Source organism: Pelodiscus sinensis, chromosome 9 (genome assembly GCF_049634645.1).
Source record: "Pelodiscus sinensis isolate JC-2024 chromosome 9, ASM4963464v1, whole genome shotgun sequence".
NCBI lineage: Eukaryota > Metazoa > Chordata > Testudines > Trionychidae > Pelodiscus > Pelodiscus sinensis.
In genome coordinates, this window is record NC_134719.1 from 47157792 (window position 1) to 47181723 (window position 23932).

The 23932-nt window shown below is 45.1% G+C and overlaps 1 protein-coding gene across 6 annotated transcripts in view; it reads right to left on the reverse strand.

Moving 5' to 3' along the window:
- Positions 1-23932, reverse strand: part of CFH (complement factor H) — a 132380-nt gene that overhangs the window by 36097 nt on the left and 72351 nt on the right. For 5 of the 6 annotated variants that reach the window (XM_075936701.1, XM_075936698.1, XM_075936702.1 and 2 more), the window contains 3 exons: positions 22254-22430; positions 9399-9572; positions 5584-5781 (listed from right to left, as the gene is read on the reverse strand). In XM_075936701.1, coding sequence (XP_075792816.1) covers positions 5584-5781; positions 9399-9572; positions 22254-22430 — 549 coding nt within the window. The remainder of the gene's footprint in view (positions 1-5583; positions 5782-9398; positions 9573-22253; positions 22431-23932) is intronic. The other variant, XM_075936700.1, reaches the window with a different exon arrangement.

Here is a 23932-nt window from a genome sequence, read left to right on the forward strand (position 1 = left end):
CTTCCTGCACCACAGCAAGAGCATAACACATGATAGTACTGTAATGAAACCTCTATTATAACTTAAATTATGCTTTTAGTTAACTTAGAAACCACAAGTTGCAAAAAGTCTAATCCAGCCTGCTTTTGGCATGATGCACAGAGCAAATTGGGCGAGATGCAAAGTTATGTTTTGTGGCAACCATACAGGAGATTCACACCTTCTATTGTGGCTCAGACCTGAGCTATGTAGGGATCCCTCCTCCCCCGGACATGATAATGATGAGAGGAGGAAATGGAGCATAGATGGCTGGGATAGGAGACGTGTCAGAGGATGCACTCTTTGGCTGTGTCTAAACTACACCCCTCCGCCGACAGAGGCATGTAGATTAGGTACTTCAAAAGTGCAAATGAGCCCAGGATTTAAATATCCTGGCCTTCATTTGCATACTTACATTCCGGCTCTGTGCCTATAAGGAGTACAAGATCTGTTGAAAAAGCTCCCTGCTATTGGCAGAACTGTGGCTAAACTGCAGTTTCATTTTTGAAATGGCGCTTGATCGTCACAGTACCGGAACGTGAGTATGCAAATGAAACCCGGTATATTTAAATCCCAGGATCATTTGCACTTTCGAAGTGCCTAATCTATATCCCTCTGTCAGCAGAGGGGTGTAGTTTAGACATAGCCCTTGTGAAGGAGGGAGAGATATACAACAACTGACATAGCTTACTTTGTAGTGCAGTCTGAGCAGGAAAAATATGATTCCTGCTCCTTAGCAGATCCTCATCAAAAACTGAGATCCATCAGAAACACACACTCATGAATATGTATGTCCATATGCGCACACGTGCGCGCACCCTTCCCCTCCCCCCCCCCCCCCCCCCACACAGAGGTTAAAGGGAATATTCAGGTTTCAAAAGTGAAGTTTTTCCTCTTTGTCTTTGTGGAAAACAGTGAATGCCAGTTTGGCCATGAGTGCAGCCAACACTTTGACCTTTCTGGCTGTTGTGTGAGCAGGAAAGCAGCTTTCATGGAAATCTGTCACAGAGAACATGATGGTCACTGGAAACAATGTTCAGCCTTTGATCAGATCCTCAAAACATCTGCCTGCCACAGAAGGACTGGGACATAGCATGTTGCTCTTGCAGCTGCCTGCATTTTTGTTGTTTCTGATGGTGTCTGAAATCATAGCTCCTCTGCACTGAGTAAGATGATGATCTGTCTCATGGGGTATAACGGTGGTTTAATTTCTTCTTGAGTTGAGAGACATACGTGTTCAAGGAATTGAGTATGGCTCACAAATACTTGAGCGTATGTAGGGGCACACCTATAGTGGAAGAAAACTTCTGACCTCAGAGGGAAGGTCCTCTACCATATCTTGCACCTCTCTAGGAAACGCAGAAAGGTGCAGCCATGAGGCTCCTGTGCATGATGACAGACATCACAAGAGATCTTGAAGCGGTATCCACCATGTCCAATGAAGCTTGCAGCGTAATCTTGGCTATGAGGACCCCTTCATTAAAGTTTAAGTTTTGTATTCCTGTAGCTAATGCTCAATAAAGGTTTTCATCTTTTCAAAGTGGTAATAAGTGTATTTTGCAAGCAATGCTGAGTAGTTAGTTATTGTTATCTGAGGAGAGATGGACAAATATGATTTTTGATCCGGGATGTCTAACCTCTTTCAATCCTTATTGTAGGCTGTGGACTTAAATTGAATTTGCTTACCACTGGTTTGGGCTGCTTCTGCCACAAGTGAGTTGGGAGGTGGGTGGGTGAATAAAAATTCTGCACCTTTGGCAGAGACATAATATTATCTGTCCACCCTCTTTGAGATTAGGGACATAGAGGCTGGAGTTTGCCAAAGAATCTTTGTGGGATCCAATATAGCCTCGTTGACTAGCAGAGCTATTTTGAAGGAAGCTGATGTCAAAAATACATCAGTCACCTTGTGTTGCACCTCAGGTACTTCCATGAGGGAAATGTCTAGGAAATCTGCCACCCTCTTATATAAGTCCTGAAAAGACTTAAAATCATCTCCTGCCATAAGTGGAGGGGGCATTATAGACTCATTGGGGAGGATAAGGAAATATGCGATGGAGGTAAATTGTCATTTTCTTGGGTTTCTAGATCCTCTACCTCCTCTTGTACTGTGCCTGACCTGGTGGATGCAGCGGGGGTTAGGCACTACTGCCTGTGGCTTGGCTTGGGTTGCCATTTGAGGTACTATCATTTGTGCTCTTAGGGACCCCCAGCGGTCCCATACTTGCCATGACTGTGGGAATGGTATGACAGGGAGTCATAGAAATGACTGCCACATCTGGAATTGGCCCTGCTTCTGTAGCTGGGAGAATGGCTTCGGTGAACAGTGGCATGGAGAAAAGGAAATTTCCTCCTCATCTTCACTCTCACTTGGAAAAAGGTGGAACTGAGCTTGAGGGTGCAGCCAGTCTGCTGGGCCCCTCTAAAGTAGATGTAGTGTTGGTACCAATGGTGGGGTTCCCAGTACTGTAGTAACCCCTAGCTCCTGGTGGTTGGTGAGAGGTCTTGGTGCAGGGAAGACTGACACCAACAGTGTGGAAACTTGCAGTCGTTGCAGTACTGGGTCATATCTTGGCTTGGATGTTGTCAGTATCAGGAAGACATCGGCACAGGGCCCCTGGTGCGGTATTAGCTGGTGTCTGTGCCAATGGTTCTGATTGGCCTGTGGCCATGGCTGGTGCACTAGCTTGGGTGCCGACTATGTCGGTACTGATGTTCACTGTACCTACAGCACAGGTGCTGTCTTCTCTGGTTTCGGTACCGAGACTGCAGTGCAAGCCTCCTTGGCCAGCATCACCTTTGGGGATTTGTCTGCACTGGACTGACCCTGGTACCTGCCCATCCCCAGAAGCCTGTAACTTTGGAGCTGAAAAAGGCTTCTGTTGAGGGAATATTTTCTTAGGTGGCCTTTCTGCTGTGGGAGATGAGTGCTTCCTCTTGGCAGTTTTCTTAGCTGGAGGATCCCTTGATGCTGACTACTCAGATCTGAAGCTGCTGTAGGAGATGTATGTGATGGGGAGTCTTGAGAGACCAGTTCTGATGCAGGTGTTTCAGCCTTCCCCATGGTGAGGAGCTTAAGCTGCAGCTCCCTGGCTTCAAGGGATCTGAAGAAAGCTTCTTGCAATGGTGGCAGCTTTTTGGAGAGTGCTCGTGAGCCATGTACTGGATGCATTGGGCATGTCCATCAGACATTGGAATGAACATCCTGTAAGTCAGGCATCTCTTAAATCTTGGAGAACCTGGAACAACTGCTCTACTACTAACTAAAAGAAGAGTAGAGAAAAACAAGGGAATTTTTTAAGAAAAAGGAAAAAGGAAAGACACCAACAACAGGGGAAACTGTAATACTAATAACTATCAATTATCTAACTAACACTGCCTAAGCAAGGAAACATGGAGCATTGTTGGGTTCAAACCAAGCATAGAGAAGCTGAGAAGAACTGAGGGATGGTTGACGGTGCATGTGCATCAGCAAGCTTGCTGTGGCAGAAGTGGTGCTGTGCATGTGTACCAACACCTGGAGGGATACTGCTGCTAAAAAGTTTCAGGTATAAGCATAGGAGCACTAAGAGAACTACTGTGGAGCACCCGCAGGGACACTACTCAAAGAAGAATTAAAGTTTGAAAATACGTTATTAGATTAGAAAGTATTGCACAACCAGCCCTGCCTGTAATATATCTTGGGAGTTACCCTAATTCTGACCTGTCTGGATGGCTAGAGTAGCTGGGAGGGCACAGAGGAAGGATTGTGGCAAGGGCAGTACCGCAATATATTGCAAAGATTTTCTTCTGAAATATCTGTGAGAACATGGTTGCTCGCTCCAGAGTTGATTATCCAGGGCCAAGGACTCAGGCTCACAAACATCTAAATTTCTGCTCAAGTGTTGTTATTTCTTATGCTTCATTGAATACATTAAACACCTCCTTCTGTGCTAGCACAATAACTTAACTTTGGTTTCAGCATATGTTTCAATGAGTTGTTTCTAACCTGAATTAATTTTTAATACAAAATAACTGGGCATTACCTCAATTCATTATCCTCCTTTAAAAATATTTTGTGTACACATTCACATATATGCTCCTCTCTAAAATCTACTAGGGTATGTCTACACTGCCACCCTAGATCGAACTAGGGTGGCTAATGTAGGCATTTGAAGTTGCAAATGAAGCCCGGGATTTAAATATCCCGGGCTTCATTTGTATCTTGCCGGGCGCTGCGATTTTTAAATCCCCCTTAGTGTGGACTCTGTGCCCACGGCTACACATGGCACAGAGTAGGTAGTTTGAATTAGGCTCTCTAATTCGAACTACCGGTATACCTTGTTCCACGTGGAGTAACGGTAGTACAATTTAGAGAGCCTAATTCAAACTACCTACTCTGTGCCACATGTAGCTGCGGGCATGGAGTCCACACTAAGGGGGATTTAAAAATGGCGGCGCCCGGCAAGATGCAAATGAAGCCTGGGATATTTAAATCCCGGGCTTCATTTGCAACTCTGAATGCCTACATTAGCCACCCTAGTTCGAACTAGGGTGGCAGTGTAGACATACCCCTATATATTTCAGAGAGTTTGTCTGTCTGCTCATATGTCCATCCATTTGTTCAAGAACTCCTCCTGTTTCTAGGACCACCACATTCTGTATACAGTTTCCTGTTATCATAACTGAAAGCAAGGTTAGGGTTTGGTTATGCCAGGATAATGGGATGATCCTGGAATGGGATTGCTTTTCATCAAGCCATATAGAATAGAGACAGAATCACCAGGCAGATGAAAGAGGTTGGCTGGGAGCACCCCCCATTCCATCTAGCATTGTTGAAGACCTGAGCCACCCAGCCCCCAAGAGATGGGAATCACAGGGGCAGACAAACCTGGATATGCTTCAGCTTGGGGACATGTACCTCTCTCCCAGCTATGCCCACTGGAGCTGCATTGGCCATGAAGAGGAACTATTCACCTGGCCTCCAAGCTGCTGTGGCGGGAAGGGGCTGGGGTAGTCCTATCTCCCTAGGGCAACCTGCATAATGAACCCTCATTGCCATCCCCATCCCAGAGCCCTGGTTTAAATGAAGCATGCTTATTTTCATTTTATATTCTAAAAAACAAAAATTAATTCAGTTAAGGACCTGAGCAATGCTGGGTAAAATCTTCTATTATGATATGTTTTATATAATGGATATATATTGTACATATATATATTTTGGAAATGGGGATATAATTCAAACTGCAAATAACTTCCAATCAATAAAACATTCCAATTTTGATGATAAGTTACCAATACAAAAAAAGTCAATATATTTGGCCTATTCCTCCATGAAATTCTAGGATTAAAATATTCTTCTATGTCTTCATTAGTGTGGAAAACATATCATGCAAACCAATACAGGTATAATAGGACCATAGCAATTTCTAATTAAAAATCATAAAATAAAAATCACCAGCATCATACCAATGCAGGCAAAGAATGATTTTAAAGATCTTTATAAAATATATTTGACTAAATTCTGATGACTAATCTTCATTCAACCTCAAATGGAATTGTTAGTTTGAGGCTTAAAATACTAACCAAATTGTTTATCAGCACAGGAAGGAAGAGATGTCCATTCTCCACTAATACACTTCGCTGTCTTTGACCCAATCATTTTATAGATTGATTCACATTCATATTCTACTGTTGCTCCATGGGAATATTGGCGCCTGTCTGCTTTAACAGGTCTGCCATTGTCAATAGGAGGTGGTTGTTCACAGGGTTTTTTAGGTTCTTCTGTGGAAAAGAGCATAAATATTTCATATTATATTATTGGCACAAAATTAATCAAAGAGACTGATGTTGCTTTCATTAAAGTTAGCAGCAATTGTCTGGTTGGCGTAATAGGTGCAGTACTGGGTTCTTTCTTTGTAAAAACATTTATTTTTCTTCCAAGTCCCTGTGATACCTCCTCAGTTATCTCCAAGTCCCTGTGATATCTCCTCAGTTATCTCCATCTTCCAAGACTGTATTCAGCTTTTATCACCTCACACTGAAGCATTATAAAGCGTGTCACTTGTTTTTATTTTCATACTCAAAAAACGTAACTAAAAAACTCTAGTTGTATTTCCTCACACAAATGAAAACACTAAAATGTAAGGAAATCTTAAATCAAATCAATACATACAGTCAACGCAATACCAGCTTCCAAACTGCTAGTAATTCACTGCTCTATGACATTCAAATACACATGTATGCCCACAGACAAACCTTTTAATCCTCATTTTCAATTAAAAAAATACTATCACCTTCAGTGAAAACATCCAAGTAGTAGATATCACATAACTACCCACTACTTGTGCAGCAAATAACATTCCCTCTCTGCATTAAATGTGCTTGCCTACACATCCTTGAATTTCATTTGCTAAAGACGTCTTTTGCATAAACTCATTGAGGTGGGAACCTTGCTATGTGCACTTATGGTGCACCGCAAATGATAATAAACAATACTCAGTAGCATGTTGTGATAATACTGACTTGTAATCCGAGGTTATTCATAAAAAATTATGCTCAAAGGTGCTTAGAAAAAGGTGCAAAGAAAAAAGTATCTGGGGTCGAATTCAGCGTTCAAAGTGCTAAAATGAGGCCAGCAACCACACTTCTTTTCTTAAAGTTTGGATAGGTCAATATGGAAATCACGGATAATTTCAGCAGGCTGAAACCCAAATCTCTAAAGTTGCCAAGACAATTATAGGCCCTCTAAGAGAACTGTCAATATTATGGATTTCTTTTGTCTACTGGATTTTTTGGTCATGAAATCCTTTTCTTACATGAAAACATCTGTAATAACATCTGTAAGTCTTTTCCGTAACTGCAGGTTTTCATTTGAATATACTCAGTGCTTTTTTTTTGTGATGGTACTACCCATTATATAGTACCAGCACCTCCAGTCAGAACTTACCTGGAAAGAATAGAGTACCGGCACCTCTGTAATGAAATAGCTGATAGCTGGCTGGGTCTTAAAGAGCATCGGCACCTTTTTTTTTAAATAAAAGCACTGAATATACTAAATAAAAATAATATATTTTTAAATTTATTTTTATAAGTATGTTATTTAAAATGCATAATAACTTCTGCTCTCCATGGTTAGGGAAATTAAGAATGTGAAACTCATAAATTGAATATTGGATGATTTTTACCACTCAGGATTCAGGACATTGCAAATTACACTAGGACAGCATTTTAGAACCCGAGGTCTGATTGCATCACAGAGAGATGTGTGGTACAGAAACTACGTACACTGGCCAATATGTTACACCTGAGTAGGTATGGTTTTGATTTAGAAAATCTCTAAAAGTGTTAACGGAAAATTATTGGTCTAATTAATCCTAAGAGTATGAAAAAAATATAGTTTACCAATGCAAGTAGGTGAGTGTGACCATTCTCTATCAATCAATTAGTTTGGAAAGGAAAAGACTGAGAGGGGATATGGTAGCTGTTTTCAGGTATCTAAAAGGGTTTGTCACAAGGAGGAGGGAAAAATTGTTCTTAGACTCTGAGGATAGGACAAGAAGCAATGGGCTTAAACTGCAGCAAGGGAGGTTTAGGTTGGACATTAGGAAAAACTTCCTGTCAGGCAGTTAAACACTGGAATAAGTTGCCTAGAAAGATTGTGGAATCTCCATCCCTGGAGATATTTAAGACCAGGTTAGATAGAAGTATATCAGGGATGATCTAAATGGTACTGGGTCCTGCCATGAGGATAGGGGACTGGACTCGATGACCTCTCGAGGTCCCTTCCAGTTCTAGTGTTAAGATTCTATGAATACATTCTATTTTCCTTGATTGAATCATTTAAAAATCATCATTACAGTCTTATTCCACTGAGTCACCAACAATATGTTTCTCATGAAGTTCACTGATAATATTTCCTTTGGCAATGGTGACTGGTTGCCCACAAGCTTTGACTTCCTCTAATACAAAGAGATTATGTATAAACAATTGGTATAACACTTGTTAAAATTGAAAATAGACTACAATAAAAATGAGTAAATCCAAAATCACTGCTGTAAGTGGAGAAAGGTTACTAATTAATTAATTAACCTTACATCTCTGGAGGTTTGGGTTGAAATCCTACTTTAGGTACTATGTGGAAATGAGCCCTGAGCTTCTCCTTGTATCACTTCACACAACTTGCAGTTTCACTAAAATCAAAATGGATGGAAACAAATTCAAACTTTCAAATGGGAAACGAAGCTGGTGGCTTGGGACATTGGTGCTCAAATCGGAGAGGGTGAAGCTTGTGTGTGTAAGAGGTACTCGGGTGCAAAGAAGCATTACCCTTTGGTCCTTTTAATAAACAAACATACAAGTAAAGGCACAAAGAGGCTTATTCTCAATAATCTGGTAAATATCATAATGACAGTAGATCTATTATACTTTTAAAATTAATAGAATCATAGAATCATAGAACACTAGAACTGGAAGGGACCTCGAGAAGTCATCAAGTCCAGTCCACTGCCCTTATGGCAGGACCCAGAACCATCCCTGATAGATGTCTGTCTACATCTGATTCTTGTTAATATTAAAGTTCATTTAATGATTAATAATTAATAGTAAAATATATAAACAGACAATGTATATAACAATACCTGACAGCCTGGGAACTCTTCAGTGAGTCAGACTGTGTAAACTACATTGACTGATTGATTGATTCACTGTTCTCACCTGTGTTTCCTTCCACTTTCTGATGTGATCTTCAAGTCTAGTCTATGCACAGTCTAATCACACTACAAGTGATGGAGTTAAAAGGGGTATAACTGGAGAAGTTTGTGCACCACTAGATCGGTGAGTGTATTCACAGGGAGTTAGATGAGATGGTTCAGTTTGGGCTAGACATTAGGGGTACATCTAGACTACACCTCTCTGTCGACAGAGAGATGTAGATTAGGCACGTTGAAATTGCTAATGAAGCAGGGATTTAAATATCCTGCACTTCATTCGCATAAATATGGCTGCCACTTTTTTCGACATGGAGCTTTTTCGAAAAAAAATGGCAGTCTAGACAGGGATCTGTTGAAAAATAAACTCTTTTTTGACAGGTCCTGTATTCCTCAAAAAATGACGTTTACCAGATCTGTCAAAAAAGGGTTTATTTTTCGACAGATCCCTGTCTAGACTGCCGGGTTTCTTTCGAAAAATCTCCCTGTCAAAAAAAGCGACAGCCATGTTTATGCTATATTTAAATCCCTGCTTCATTAGCAATTTTGATGTGCCTAATCTACATCTCTCTGTCAACAGAGAGGTGTAGTCTAGACACAGCCTAGGATAGTCACTGTGATCTTCCCCATAGAAGAAAAAAGCCAATTTATTAATAGGTATTCTACTTCAGTAAGCCTAGGGGAAATATTTACCTGTACAATTTGGAAATGTCGGGAACCATCCAAAGTAGTAACACTGAGAGGAGTCAGATCCCACTCTTTTGAGATTTCTTTCACAGGAAAATTCCACCACGTCCCTATCAACATATTTACTTTTCTTGGGGGAAATGATGAGATGAGACAATGTTGGCATTTCACATTCTATAGCTAAAGATGGTGGTGAGGATAGGAAAGAAAATATCACATTAAAACAAACATTTCCAGGGAAAAGTTTTTAAAATACTCATCATTGGAACAAAGTAAGGTGAGTGCTAATCAGAAATCAGTTGAAATCCACGGAACAACCCCCACTGACTTGTATCAGAGCTTAGGGTAACAGCAGGAATAGTCATCGTAATTAACATAAGTTGGTAAATTGTAATAGAGCAAGAATTGTATCTAGAGTGGGGAAAGACCAGAAGGCAAGAGGGAAAAACAAGCTGCCACTCACAATTGAAGAGATATTGGGAGCAGGGAGCTGACAGGATTGCTGGGACCCTGGGCAATGTGGGAGGGCAGCGCCGCACTCCTGAAAGGGGTGGAGCCTTAAGTGGAAGGGACAGGGCTGAGGCAGACAGCCCTCAGCTCCACCTGGACCATGCAGCGCCCTTCCTCATGCTGGCCCTTAGAACCAGCTGAAGTGCATGGTGCAAGGCCCTGGAGCATGCCACCTGGCACACCAATGGCAATTCTATAAGGTCTGGGGAGCCTGCTGCCACCGCTGCCATAGTAGGGCCATGTCTACACTAGGACATTATTTCAAAATTAATACATTTGATTTAACAATTCCCAATTTAGTCCTCAATAGCACATCCTCACTGAATGGAGCCTGCCTTGGACTTAAAGCCACTGGAAGCATGCTTGGGAGGGCACCAAAAGGGTGAATATTTCCTGTGGCTGCTTTGTCCAGCAGGCTGCGATACATACTTACTGGCGCTCCTCTCTATGGCTGCGTATCACAAGCCACTCCTCCACTGCCTCCCTCCTCACAGCAAGTGGGCATTCTCTGGAAGCCCATGGAGATGCTACAGCACCTACATGATGGAGCCAGAGGTTCTGCAAGGCAGTGCCAAGCCTACAGGCCTCATGCTGCACTTCATGGTGCAGTACTTCTAGAATGTCTGCATGCTGCTCATGCAGGTTCTATTTCTCCTGCTACTGCACATTCCCCTCAATCTCCTGGACATCATGGAATACCACTTCTGATGGAGGGAGACGAGCTTGGACTGGTGGAACCTCATGTTCCTGCAGGGATGGGATGACCAGCAGTGGCTGCAGAACTTCCAGATGCAGAAGACCACCTTCCTAGAGCTCTGTGAGTGGCCATAGGACACTCTGTTACCATGCAGAAAGAGTGTGGCCGTCTCCCTCTGGAAGCTTGCCAGGCCAGACTGCTACTGTTCAGTCAGGAACCAGTTCGGTGTGGGGAAATCCACAGCTGGGTCCATGCTCGTGCAGGTAGCCAAGGCCATCAGCCCTATGCAGCCTGGTTCTCCTCCAAGTGGGCAGTCAGCTCCTGGCTCTCTTCTTTGAGTCCTTGGACAAGGGATTGCAGGCAGGTCATCTGCTCCCTCATGAGATCCTCCCGGGTGCATTTAAGCCTGTGTATCGTGCTGAGTCGGGTAGATGGAGTGGGAGGTGGAGTACGCCCCAAGCTCACAGCTGGTCCAGCGGTGAAGAAAGGCTACAAGGGCAGTCATCCCAGCAGACACTGTGTATGAAGCAGCACCTTAGTCTCTGAGCTGATGCCAAAGGTCTCAATTCAGATGATAGCTTCAAGCAAGGCAATCTGGTGCCTAAAAAATGAGTACTTTCCAGCAAGTGCACAGACATCCCAGGGGAGTATCACAACACCTATGGCCTGGAAACAAGTGGGCATGGAAAGGTCCAGGCCAGATCAGGAATCTGTGGGTGGGACAGGGGGATGGGACAGCTCAGCTTCTTTCTGTGTTCCCCATACACCAGGGCTGTGTCTACATTGGCACCCCTTTCCAGAAAAGGGATGCTAATGTAGACTTTGGAATAGGCAAATCCACGGGGGATTTAAATATCCCCCGTGGCATTTGCATTAACATGGCTGCCGCTTTTTTCTGGCTTGGGGAAAAGCCGGAGAAAAGCGCCAGTGTAGACGTTATTCTCTGGAAAATAAAGCCTTTTCAGTCTTGTCAGCAAGAGAGCGAGAGTCAGGCTAAGTTTGTGGCCTGACAACGGTTGAGCTGTAAAAAGGCGCTGCCTTCGCCTCTCGCCTCCATACGGAGATAAGGATAGAATGCTGACTCTGGCAAGGACCTTGAGATAAGGAGCATCTGGTGGAACTAAAATAACTGTTAGCCATTGGTGTTTGTAATGAGACGGAGACTAATTGTTTAATGTTATTATATCTAATGGACTGTATATAAACTGCTTCATAATTGCTTGTATTCGACGATCTGCCTAGCAGCAGCTTCTTCCCTTGCAATATTGCTCGAATAAACTGTCTCTGACTACTTGTTGCTCACAAATGCAGAGTGAAGACTTGTTTTCTTCCACAATTTGGTGCCGTGACTCGGATGGCAATGCCCGTTTGAAGACAGCAGCTGCGGACCATCTCCCTTCACCCCCAGGGCGCCAAACAAGAGGTAAGAGACCTTTTGAAATCTCTACTGGGGTGTGGAGAAGGACTGCCCGTGGGGTCGTCTGCTTCTTGTGGGCTCACGCCATCCGAACTTCTTGGATCACCAACAAGGTCAGACGCAAAAGTGATTTGGGGACCTTTTGTTTTGCTGCCCCCAAGTAGATTAAGCAAAAGAGGTTCTGGGGATTTTTGTAGTGCCGCCCCTTTGCAGAGTTAGTTGATGTGGTTCTGTTGATGTGGTCATGGTACTGCCCCTGCTATGGGAAAGTGTATTGAAGCCGGACATAGGGAACTATAGGTTCCTGAGGTTCTGTGGGGAAACATGTTGTTTGCTGCCCCTGGGGGGAACACTGTTGGTTGCTGCCCCAAATATGAATGAGATCCATGGAAAGAGATTCATCTCAATGTGGAAAATGTAGATGAAAAAAACCCTATGATGAGTATGAATGTAGTGAGTGGAGTGTGAATGCCGCTGCCCAGGTCTCTGAGAAGTAAGCTGATTCCAGCCACACCAGGGCTTTTCCACAAGGCAGTTCTGAAAGCAAGGGGGGGTCAGCAGAACCTCGAGACCTAGCGGATATGTGAGGGAGTGACGACTCCCCTTATTTCATGAACTGTTGATAAGGTCTGACACTTTAGACCGTGCATAATGGTCCAAGGACCTGTAAGCATTTGACAAATTGATAGAGAAGGATTTGATCAAATAAGGAACTGAATAGAGAAGTGGAAAATACCAAGAAGGTAGTAATAACATTGCTAAAAAACCCTCGCATTAAAAGAGAAAGAAATTAAAGCCCTGAGGGATGAGATTGAAGCTCAGAAGAGCAAAAATCCTCCCTACAGTGAGAAATGTAACTTACACACAGCAGCGCCTCTGTGCCAAAGGAATGCACTAAGAGTGAGAGGAAAGGATTTCTCAGCTGGTGCACCTGAATCAACTGTGCCGCCTCTCCCAAGCTTAGGGGGGGAATTTGACACAACATTACCCCCTCTGCTCCTCTCTATGCCCAGCCCCAGATGGGCTATACATCATTATAGATAGAGAGGAGGCACGAAAGATAACTGAAAGGGATCAGCTCTTCCCTCTGGAAAAATGAGCATTAGTAACAAATCTGCCCGATGCAAAGCAAAACACCGAGTTTTGGAATAGACTTAACAGATTGTGGGAAGTGTTCCTCCAAATTCTCAAAGAAGGAATGCCCGCTGACCATCAAGCCATATTGGCCCTAGGCATTTTGGTTGGAAACACACACAGAGAGCAGCACGCAGGAGCAGGAAAGAGCTGCCAAGCAACTTCAGGAGATTCTTAAGCCCCCTGTTAGCAAATAGATAACTACAGCCTCTCCGGATGGAATCACAGGCAACCCAAGGATGTTTCACACGCACGAGTGGGGCCATCCAGAAAAAATATTAATAAAAAGTTAAAACCTTCCCCTCACACGCCATTATATTTGGCTTGAGGGCATGGGAGGAGGTAAATTGAAAACCACACTAAGTCAACCGGTAGAAATTGAATTTGAAGATGTAATCACTAGAAGCTAAATCTGCTCGAACAAGGAGACACATTCTGTGAAATAGATCTCCTTACAAACAAAGGTAACCCCTGAGGCATGAGTATCATTTGTTAAACAATGGTCATTGCTAACTTGCCCTCATTTTGATATCATCAACCAGGTCCACAAAGACAAAATAGAGCCTCCCAATTGTGCATCATGTCCCAAACAGAGCCTTGTCCCAGAACCAGGACAATTGTCACTGGTCCTTACCTTGGTGATGTTCCACACTAATATAGACCAGCTGTGTGCTAGACTGGCTAATCAAATTGGCTAATCAAATTGGCAATCTTACGTACTTTCCCATATAACATCATGACGAATCTGTCTAGGTTTGATGTGGTTATCACAGAGAAACAAATAAACATTGAGCTGGTCTAAATAAATGGTACCTACTGGTGTTTGACTACCACTCCATTGAACTAAATGGAAGGTCCTGCCCCTCTACATATCTATCCGTGTGCATAACAGTCCCATCCTGACCGTTGACGGGATGCGGCTCTACCGCACTTCGGCAATGATAGGTAACCTAACATGGGATCCTGAGTGGCATGGAGGAAGTAAATACCTAGAGGAGGGTCTGCTAACCCTTCAGGCAGAGATCAAGGAGTTGGTGACTGATGCCAAAAAACATATTAGGGTTGTCTGTCTGAGGTACACACGGATAGGGAACACCGTAGACCATGCCAGCCCACTCTGAAGCACTCAACCATGCAGTAGAGGTCAAACCTATAATCATGGGCAGTGCCAGTAAGGTGATGAAATATCGTGGCGATGGATTGAATAGTGTTTGCCAAATTATGTGGGGAGTTTTGATTTTAACATTTATGGGTATGTCTACACTACCCTCCTAGTTCGAACTAGGAGGGTAATGTAGGCATACCGCACTTGCAAATGAAGCCCGGGATTTGAATTTCCCGGGCTTCATTTGCATAAGCGGGGAGCCGCCATTTTTAAAACCCCGCTGGTTCGAACCCCGTGCAGCGCGGCTACACGGGGCTCGAACTAGGTAGTTCGGACTAGGAACTAGGTGTACCGGTAGTTCGGAATAGGAAGCCTAGTCCGAACTACCTAGTTCGAGGCCCGTGTAGCCGCGCTGCACGGGGTTCGAACCAGCGGGGTTTTAAAAATGGCGGCTCCCCGCTTATGCAAATGAAGCCCGGGAAATTCAAATCCCGGGCTTCATTTGCAAGTGCGGTATGCCTACATTACCCTCCTAGTACGAACTAGGAGGGTAGTGTAGACATACCCTATAATAGTGCTGGTGCTATACCGGTGCTTCCAAAGTAAATTAGAAACCCTGAAACTACTGTATTGAACCTGGCGGGTTAAAGAGAACTCTAGAGTCAAGAAAAAGGAACTATAGGAGTAAACTGAAGCAGTCCATGGTATCTTGCTGAGAATTGTCAACTCAAAAAAAAATTCGAGGTCCAACAATACACAGATCCCGTCACACAGACAAAACAGCTAATTTGACCCTGGTTTCCCTGGCAACCACATTCCAAAAGGGCCTCACTTTGATAAGGCCAGTACCAAACAACCAAACAACCGCACGGGATTGTTTTTTATTGTTTGCTTTATTTTTAGAAAATAAGCTTGGATCCAAAGGAGCCAGCTGGCGTTTAGCTCATAGCATAGAGACTCCTATGTCCATCAGTGACAGGCCACTCTAGCCTTACACTGAAAAGACCCTTACCAAGTTTTGCTAACCACCGACACTGCTGCGAAGTGCCAAGAACTGACTGTCTGGAACCATGTCTCTCACTGAAAAAAAAGACCCCTCCACCTCGAGATGAGTCTACCCCAACTACTGATAAATCTCCCTCCTTCTGGTCCTGTTTTCCAGCCTGCTGGACACCAGAAGAACCAAAATATTACAGGGTGACATGCAAGTAACCTCTCCCTGGCATAATGCTGAACCACGACTGTTTCAGGAAAGAAGAAGAAATGTCTGCTCCGCTGACACCGCCAAAGCCCAAAGATTTCTGACTACAAAAGGACATTAAGAACTGACCTTGGTGAAAGAAGTGAAGTATTGTATATTGTCAAGCAGAAACTTGTGGGAGTGCTTTGGGTTTCTCCCTTTGATCTGGACTCTGTGCTTACGGACTGGTACCATCAGCATGTACTGCCTTCCCTAATTGGTCTTCAGATGCAATTAACCCTTAAGTTCCAAATACTCTTTAACTGCTTCATAATTGCTTGTATTCAACGATCTGCCTAGCAGCAGCTTCTTCCCTTGTAATATTGCTTGAATAAACTGTCTCTGAGTTGCTCACAAACTCAGAGTGAAGGCTTGTTTTCTTCCACACTCACCTCAATAGTAACTGATGTTCTTCAAGATGAGTTTCCTGGTGGGTGCTCCACATTAAGTCAGTGCACTGTGGCCGTGTCCTAGATCAAAGATTTCAGAGCAATGTCCCTGGGGCCACATATACATGCGTCTGCAGATGCTCACTCCTAGGTGGCAGGCATCATGCATACACGAGCCCTCTCCCCCACTCCTCAGTTCCTTCATTCCTTCTCAGAATGATGCCATGAGAAGGCCAGAATCCCAAAGTAGAAGGAAGGAAGAGAGAGTTGTGGAGCATCCATGGGGACACTGATCTCGAAGAACATCAGTTACTATTGAGGTGAGTACCCTCCTCTTTGAGGGAGAGATGTTTCCATGGGTGCTCCACATTAGGTGACTACAAAGCTATTCCTGGTTAAAGAGGTAAGAACTTTGGATCTGGCAGAAAAGTGGTATAATGGACCACCAGAGTGAGTTTCAGGTTGGAGAGGGGTCCCTGTGTGCTTTGCAAATGTTTGGTTGGCAACCATGTGGCAGCTTCACGCATGTCTCTTATGGGTACTTTGCAGAGGAATGCTATTGAGTAGCCATGGTTCTGGTTGAGTTTACCCTTATGCTGTCTACCTTAGCTTTGGAGTAACAAAGCTTGATACAAACTGAAATCCAGTGGAAGAATCTCTGTGATGAGATGGCCTGGCCCTTATTGTGGTTTGCTATCGACACAAACAGTCTTGAAGATGCTCAAAAAGATTTAGATCTTTGTAAGTAAAAAAAAAAAAGAGAGCTCTGTGCAGGTCAAGGGTGTGTATTTTCATCTTGAAGGAATTGGGGAAGAAGGTGTATTGTCTGATTGAGGTGGAAGGATGAGTGTACCTTTGGGGGGTGAATTTGGGGTGGGTATGTAAAGTGACCATGTCTTTAAAAAAAGTGGTATATGGGGGAGGAGCCATCAGAGTTGCAATCTCTCCCATCCATTCTGCTAAAGTAATGGCTATGGGGAAGACAGTTTTCATGGGTAAGTGTAGTAGTGAGGTGGTGGCCATTGGTTCAAAAGGTGGCTGAGTTAGACCGTTCAATACTAAATGCAAGTCCCATTGTTGGGACTTGCCGGTTCCATTATTGCTTGATTAATCAGGAGTACAAAATGGTGTTACCAAGTGCAATATGACAGTTAGTTCATGTTGAGTCTCGACAACCTTCTGGAGATGAATGTTTAATTCAGCAGCTACATGTTTAAAAAGGTTTTGGAAATGTGCAATGTCATCTGAGGTAGTTGGAGCTGAAGGCAAGGACTGAGGTGGGTTCATTTAGGTCTAGGAAGGCACCCTCATTTTCCAAGGGTGGGTCCTCGTATTGTCTTTGTTTTGGAGGGGAATATTGCACTCCATGTTGTTTCCAGCCATTGTGGTACTTTTGATAAGATTGCCATCTGTCCCAACATTACCAATGTGGGTATGGCATGGGTAGAGATATCCAGGGATTGCCATAATATGGAGGCATGTTCCCAAATTTATGATAAGATCTGGAAGAGTAAATAGTCTCTCTGTGTACGGAGAATTTTCGGGAGAAAATTCACCTTCGGATTCGGATGAAAATCTTTCCTGAGAAAATGATCTCTGTGATGTTAACACAGCAGGAGAGCAATCAGGATCTAAATTGGTGACTTGAAAGTAGATCAGACTAGTAAGTCTTTGTGCTGAGCATAGTGCTCAGCTGGTGTTGAAGGTGCCCTAGTGGATAGCACGGACGATATTTGAGACGTTGAATCATGTCTTGGAGCTGACTAGCACAGTGTTAGGCACCTCTGTGGTGGAGATGGAGGTGCTGAATGATATGGTAGGCACCATGCTCTTATGCTGTGCCGGTAAAATCGTGTTGGTGACAGGTGTTGCTGCAGTTGATGAGGCAGGCAACTTGAAGCCTGATGCCTCAGAGTGTGGTTTAGCACATGTCTGTTTGTTAGCTGTGCTGGTAGCTCTTGAGATGCCCGGGGTGTCATATGCACTACGATGCAGTGCCACCATTATTCTCGGCACTGACCATGAGGGAGATGGCCGTTTTGGTGCAGTAGCCCCCTGAGGTGAGAAGAAGGCTTACTTTTGGCATTGTGCTGTTTATGTTCCTCAGGCTGTTGGCCCAAGTCAGAAGCTGGTCTGAGAGAATTCTCAAGTAAAAATAGCTTCAGAGGGAGGTCTCTGTCCTTTCACAGCCATGATTTTAACTTTGCACAATGAGGCCACCCAGAGGAACATCTCTCAAAGAAGAACAAGCTGTTGTGCAACCGTAGGCCAAGTAGGCTGAGAGAGGAGTGTTCAATCCTTCCCAACCCATCGCCTGCCCCTGCTTGTAGGGAGGAAAAGGTAGAGAACTCACCAGAAGTGGCCTCACCCTGGATTTGTCCGAAGCCTGGGAGAATATCTGCGGTGGTGGGGGAACCAGCTCCAAGGTGAGGAGCAGCTCCTGACTGGCAGGCATAGTTGCCCAGCTGGCCCCCGCTTCCAAGGATGACATCAAGCTGCTCATAGTAGCAGCAGGTTTGTGGTGCTGCCCCAGATCATCTGCTCTGCTCTCTAGCCTTGTGGTAGTTCTGCTGCAGCTCTTTTGTTTTCATGTAGCACTGGTCGAAGGTCCTGATGTGCCCTTTCTTGACCAGGCTGGCAGTGATCCTGCCACAGATCTCTGCATTCCTTTTCTAGGTGTGCAGATCCTGAAGTAGGACTCTTTCCCCCCAGACCTCAGTGAGGTCCAGGATCTCCACACCAGTCCAGGCCAGAGCTCTTCTGCGTTCCTAGGCGATGAAGGCCATGGGAGCAGCAGAAGTACTGGCAACCCTCAGGGTGTCCAAAGGGATGCTCATGTCTGCCTATGGTGCTGCCTCACACAGGGTTTGCAAAGCCGTCCACGTGGGACAAGCCCTTCTGCTCCCAGGAATTTTACAGCTCTGCAGGAGGAGGAGGAGGAGAGCAGTGGAGATGTCAGGTGTGGCCAGAGCCATCAGTGCTGCAGCTGCAAGAGACATCCAGAGGCCAACTATTCTGAAATAGCGGCACCAGCGCAGCCACACTGTTGTTATTTCAAAATAACTATTTTGGAATTAACATTACTCCTAATGAAAAGCGGGAGTACAGAGTTCAAATTCCATGGCCCGTTATTTCAAAATAACTGGCTTGGTAATGTGGACGCTCCACTTACAAATTTGACCTTTGGCAGTGGGGTGGGGGAGTTATTTCAAAATAAAGTCCTAGTATAGATGAGGGCTAGCAGAGTTGCTGGGAGCCCTGGCTCTCTTAAAATCGCAAGTCCCTGAGCAACAGCCCTCCTCCTTCATGGTTCTGATTGGGAAGAAAAACAAGATGATCATTTACAAATGAAATTATGATTTTCCATAATCTTTATTCCGTCTTATATTAATCTGATAATAAACATTTTAAAAGTAACTTTAGAAACAGGTGGTTTTCATGGACAGATTCTTACTCAACAAAATCACATTTGGAATACTACAAATTAGAAAAATTGATGAGGAGTCCTGTGGCATCTTATAGATCAGTGTTTCTTTAACTTTTTAAGACCAAGGAATACCAAACAATATTTTTTTTATGGGGAACACCAAGGATTTTTGTTGAGCAAAAAAAAAAAAAAAAAAAAACAACTATGCCCCTGACTCTCGGGGTCAAGATGGACACATGACCAGAACTAAAAGTAACCCCCTCTAAGAATTCCCACCATCCTCCTACCCATAGGGAGTGAGTTTGGCCCCTTCCAAACCCTCTCTCCTCTGGTGCTGGTGTCTTCCCTGCAGGTATCTACCCTTCTGCTTCACTCCCAGAATCCCCTGGCACCTGCACCTTCCCTTACTCCTGCACCCTCCTGGTGCTTCTTGTTTCCCTCACTGCCCCGCCCCCTTACCCTCTTTCCCTGATGCCTCTCCCCTCACCACCATCTGCCTCATTTCCTCTCATGCCGTTTTGTGCCCCCACATGTGACTTGCTCCATTCCCCCTTCCTCATGCCCACTCCTTTCAACCATTCTCCCAGCACCTCCCCCTCCCCTTGCTTCCTCTTGCCCCCAATGTCCTTCCCCTCTCCTCTCCCAGCATCACCCGGTCCCCTCCACCCTCCTACCCCTACTAACACCTCCCCTCCCTCCTCCTGCCCTTTTCCTCATTGTCTCCACTTGGCTCCCTGGCATTTGTCTCTCCTCCACCTTGTCTTTTGGAGCCTTCCCTTTTCTTCTACTGCTCTGCCCCCCTCCACTCAACACAAGCCCCTTCCACTCCCACCCTTTCCCCCCCTAGTTCTCTCTGAGCCCCTCCTCCACCTTTCACCTTCTAGTTTGAGGGGCTGGAGTCTGTGGTCAGGCCCCAGAAGTTCTGCAGCCCCGTCCCCAGCTGTTTTCAAAGCAGGACCACTTGCCGGGCCTGGAGCTGGGCCACCCACAGTGCTAATGTTAGTGTTGCATTGCAGTCTCTGAACCAGCTTTGGCTCCCATTACCAGGAGTGGGCGGGGGGGGGACCCCCACACTCCCATATCTGGCTTTCAGAGTGCAGGTCAGCGAGAGGGTCTGTGCACTGCCACTCCTCCAGTGAGGTGGGAAGAAGCGGGGGGAGAGAGGGACATGCGCAGAGTGCACCGGCAGAAACCAAACATACCCTGCTCTGAAGCATTCCAGCCGAGCTCTGTGTAATCTCTTCCAGGACTCTGGTGGTAGCTACCAGGAGTGGCTCACTGGCTCCAACCAGAGCCCCTCCCCCTCTGCCAGTGGTGGTGGCTGCCTGTGGATGGAGGAAGCCGGGCTGGTAGCACACAGCAGAGGCGGTTCTGCAGCGGGAGGGAAGGGCCACGTGGTGCGGGGAGGGGCTTGCCAGATGGCGGCATGTGCTGAATGGGAGCTTGGAGCTCTGGACACTGCGTGCCACTGTCAGCGGCCCTGGCTCCCGGGTCAGGGTTGTTGTGCTTCTGGCGGTGTCTTCCTCTTCCTCCTCCTCCTCCTCCTCGTCCTCCTCCTCTTCCTCCTCTTCCTGCTCCTCTTGGAGCTGCTGGTCCTCTTCTGGGGTCTCACACTGGAGTTGTGGCCGCTGCTGCACAGGGGTCTCCAACCCAGACTCCACAACCTTCTGGAGGCAGAAGTTTCCCTGCCCCCAAGATCTGGTCCAGGTCCTCGTAATAGGCACAGTAGTGTGCCGTTTCCCCAGAGTGGGAGCTGTGCTCATGGGCCCTGCCACAGATCTTTTACCTTGGGTCTGGTCTGGTCTAAGGTGTGGGGTGGTGGACTTTCCTTGCAAGGCCATCAGCCATTCTGGCATAAATGTCAGCATTCCTCCACTTGGACGGTAGGGCCTGAAGGGCCTTCTCCTTGGAACAGAGCTCCAAGATGGCTTTTATTTCGGGCCCTGACCAGGAGGGTGCCTGGTGTTTGGTACCCCTGGCTTCCTGCGGGGATGTGTCCCTGGAAGGGCCAGAGAGGTTTTGGGGGGCTTGGCCCTAGGACATGGCTCTGAGTAGCCCTACCAGGAATAGCTGCACAGTCAGGGTCCTGGCTGGAGCTGGTTTGCTTCCAGAATGCTAATCCTGGGTGCCTGTGCCTTTTAAAGATGGCTACAGGCAGGAACAATAGAGTTGAAAGCTGTGGCAGGAATGTCCACCAGGGCTTCTACCTGGAGGCCTTTATTTTTGACATAAATTCTTCCCCGCATCCACATTTATCTTTTGTCGACAGAACTCTGTCAAAACGGCATTATTCCTCATAAAATGAGGTTTACCGCCATCGACAAAACTGCCGCATTCTGTCGACTTACTGTCAATAGAACACGGCGGTAGTGTAGACGCAGGTATAATTTTGTTGACAAAAGTTCACGTTTGTTGACAAAACCCTGTAGTCTAGACATACCCCCCAGAAAGGTAATAGATCAACATCATTAAGTTTCCTGAACAAGGAAACTAACTGCTTCCAATAGTCCAAACAGAATTTTCTCTTGCTGCAGTCCTATACTTCTCAGCTGCCATTTCTCAACCTATGTTGGTTCTCTAGTCTGTAAAAACAGTGTATGCAGTGGAGATGGAAGGATACAATGCATAGCTGTCATGCTTTGCATGTCAATAATGTCACCAATGAAGTTTGTTCCAAGATTTCAAAGAAAATTAGAAATCAGAAAATATTATTGAAAATGTCATTTTAGACTGTGATGACTACTGTTTTCTGAGGGTTGCTGGCTGATAGCAGTGTCTGGTTCTCATCTGTCCCAGCAAACATCAAAACTTCCCCTCCAGTAATTTGCCACAATGTAACCTGCACCTAAATCACAGCTATTTAAATTAACAATTATAACAGCAATTAAAACCAGTTGAAGAAATTCATTCCGCATAGCAGACATTTAATTAAAACAGCTTACCAAGACACTGGGGCTCAGGCATCCATCCCTTTCTGCCACAAGCTGTGTAACCTGTTGTGGTCTTATTTGGTGTTTGGTATCCATCTGCACATTCATATTCCAGCATTTCATGAGGCAGAAACACCAGTTTATTTGTGTGGAAACGAATATTCTCAAAGAGAGGCTTTCCACACGTCTCTGTAGAATTAGAGAAATGTCGCCTGTTGTTTTTCACTAGAAACTCAGGTATTCGAAAGCATCCTCATTCCATATGTACCTTTGTGAAATTAGACCTCACTGACTGTGTATGGAAAATGGAAACTGTACAGTGCAACATCAAAATGGAAAATTCCACAAAATCCCACACACTCTCCTTCATCTTTCTTTAGGGCTAAGTGGTGATGGAAGGAAAGTTTCATAGGTAGAGAAAACAGCACAAGAGAAAGACAGTTTGGCAATAGCTATTGTGGCAAAGGTCCAGCTATTCCCTGTGGGTCTTGCACTACTAGTGGTTACTGTTAGCCTCAAAGGCTTGCTGTAGTCCTCCACACTGCATTTTTCTCTTTACCAGAGGCAGGAGCCACAGCCTGCTGAGCCATTCTCATCACAGCCTAGTTCATACGTTTGGGGTAAAATCCCCTAATCTCCTTTCTTGAGGCACACTGAGATGTTGTGGGGCGGTTAGAGGGAATCTGGGCCCACCCACTAATGCATCGCCCAGCTCAGGGACCCTGAGGCAGCGGCAACAGACAGGTTTACTGGCACTTGCAATCTGGCAGCTTTACCCTGAGCCACTTCCCCAAATTATCCCCCCCACCTTCTCGTGGAACAAGGTGTACTGGTAGTTTGAATTAGAGATCCTAATTCAAACTACCTACTCTGTGCCGCATGTAGCTGCGGGCACGGAGTTCGGACTAAGGGGGATTTAAAAATGGCGGCACCTGGGAAGATGCAAATGAAGCCCGGGATATTTAAATCCCAGGCTTCATTTGCAACTCCGGTTGCCCTCATTTGCCTACCTATCTCGAACTAACAAGCTAGTGTAGACATACCCTTTGTGGCTTCTAGCAAGTTCTAATTGAACCCAAGGTGCCTGCCTGATTATGGTGGTTTTAGGCTTCATTTTTTTTAACTCAGGAAAGAAAGCTGTTCACCCAAGCCCCAGCATGTCTCATCTCCACCAGTGAGTGGCAGATGGCTAGTCTGGGTCTATCACAGTATGTATCTGCATTTTGCATCCTTGCTTCTTACATCATTCCCACTCATGTTTACCAGAACTGTTTGTCCTTGAATATTTCTACAGTGATGATGACTCAAACCTTTCTCTTCAGAGTGAACTCTTACGCTCTTAAAATGGAAAATATCTCCCTAATATCTAGCACAAATGTTTGTCTTCCTTGGATTCGTTCTTTTCCCTGACATTTGAGACTGTGATAAATTTCCTTCTTTCCTTGGTGTACTATATAGTTTTACTATGGCTGTCACAGTTGGCTTGTAGTTTTGCTCACCTGAGTATCTGAAAGGGGTGGATTCTGCTCCACTCTAGAGAATCCAGAATACAGATTGTAAAGTCTGGTCCAGCTGTGCTCAGCATGGAACCAGAGCAAGAGATCAAACAAAGGTGATTTTAACCCCCCCCATTGGGCCTTCCAGATCTTGAGGTTACTCCTCCTTCTTCAGCCTTTCTTTGGCAGTTATGT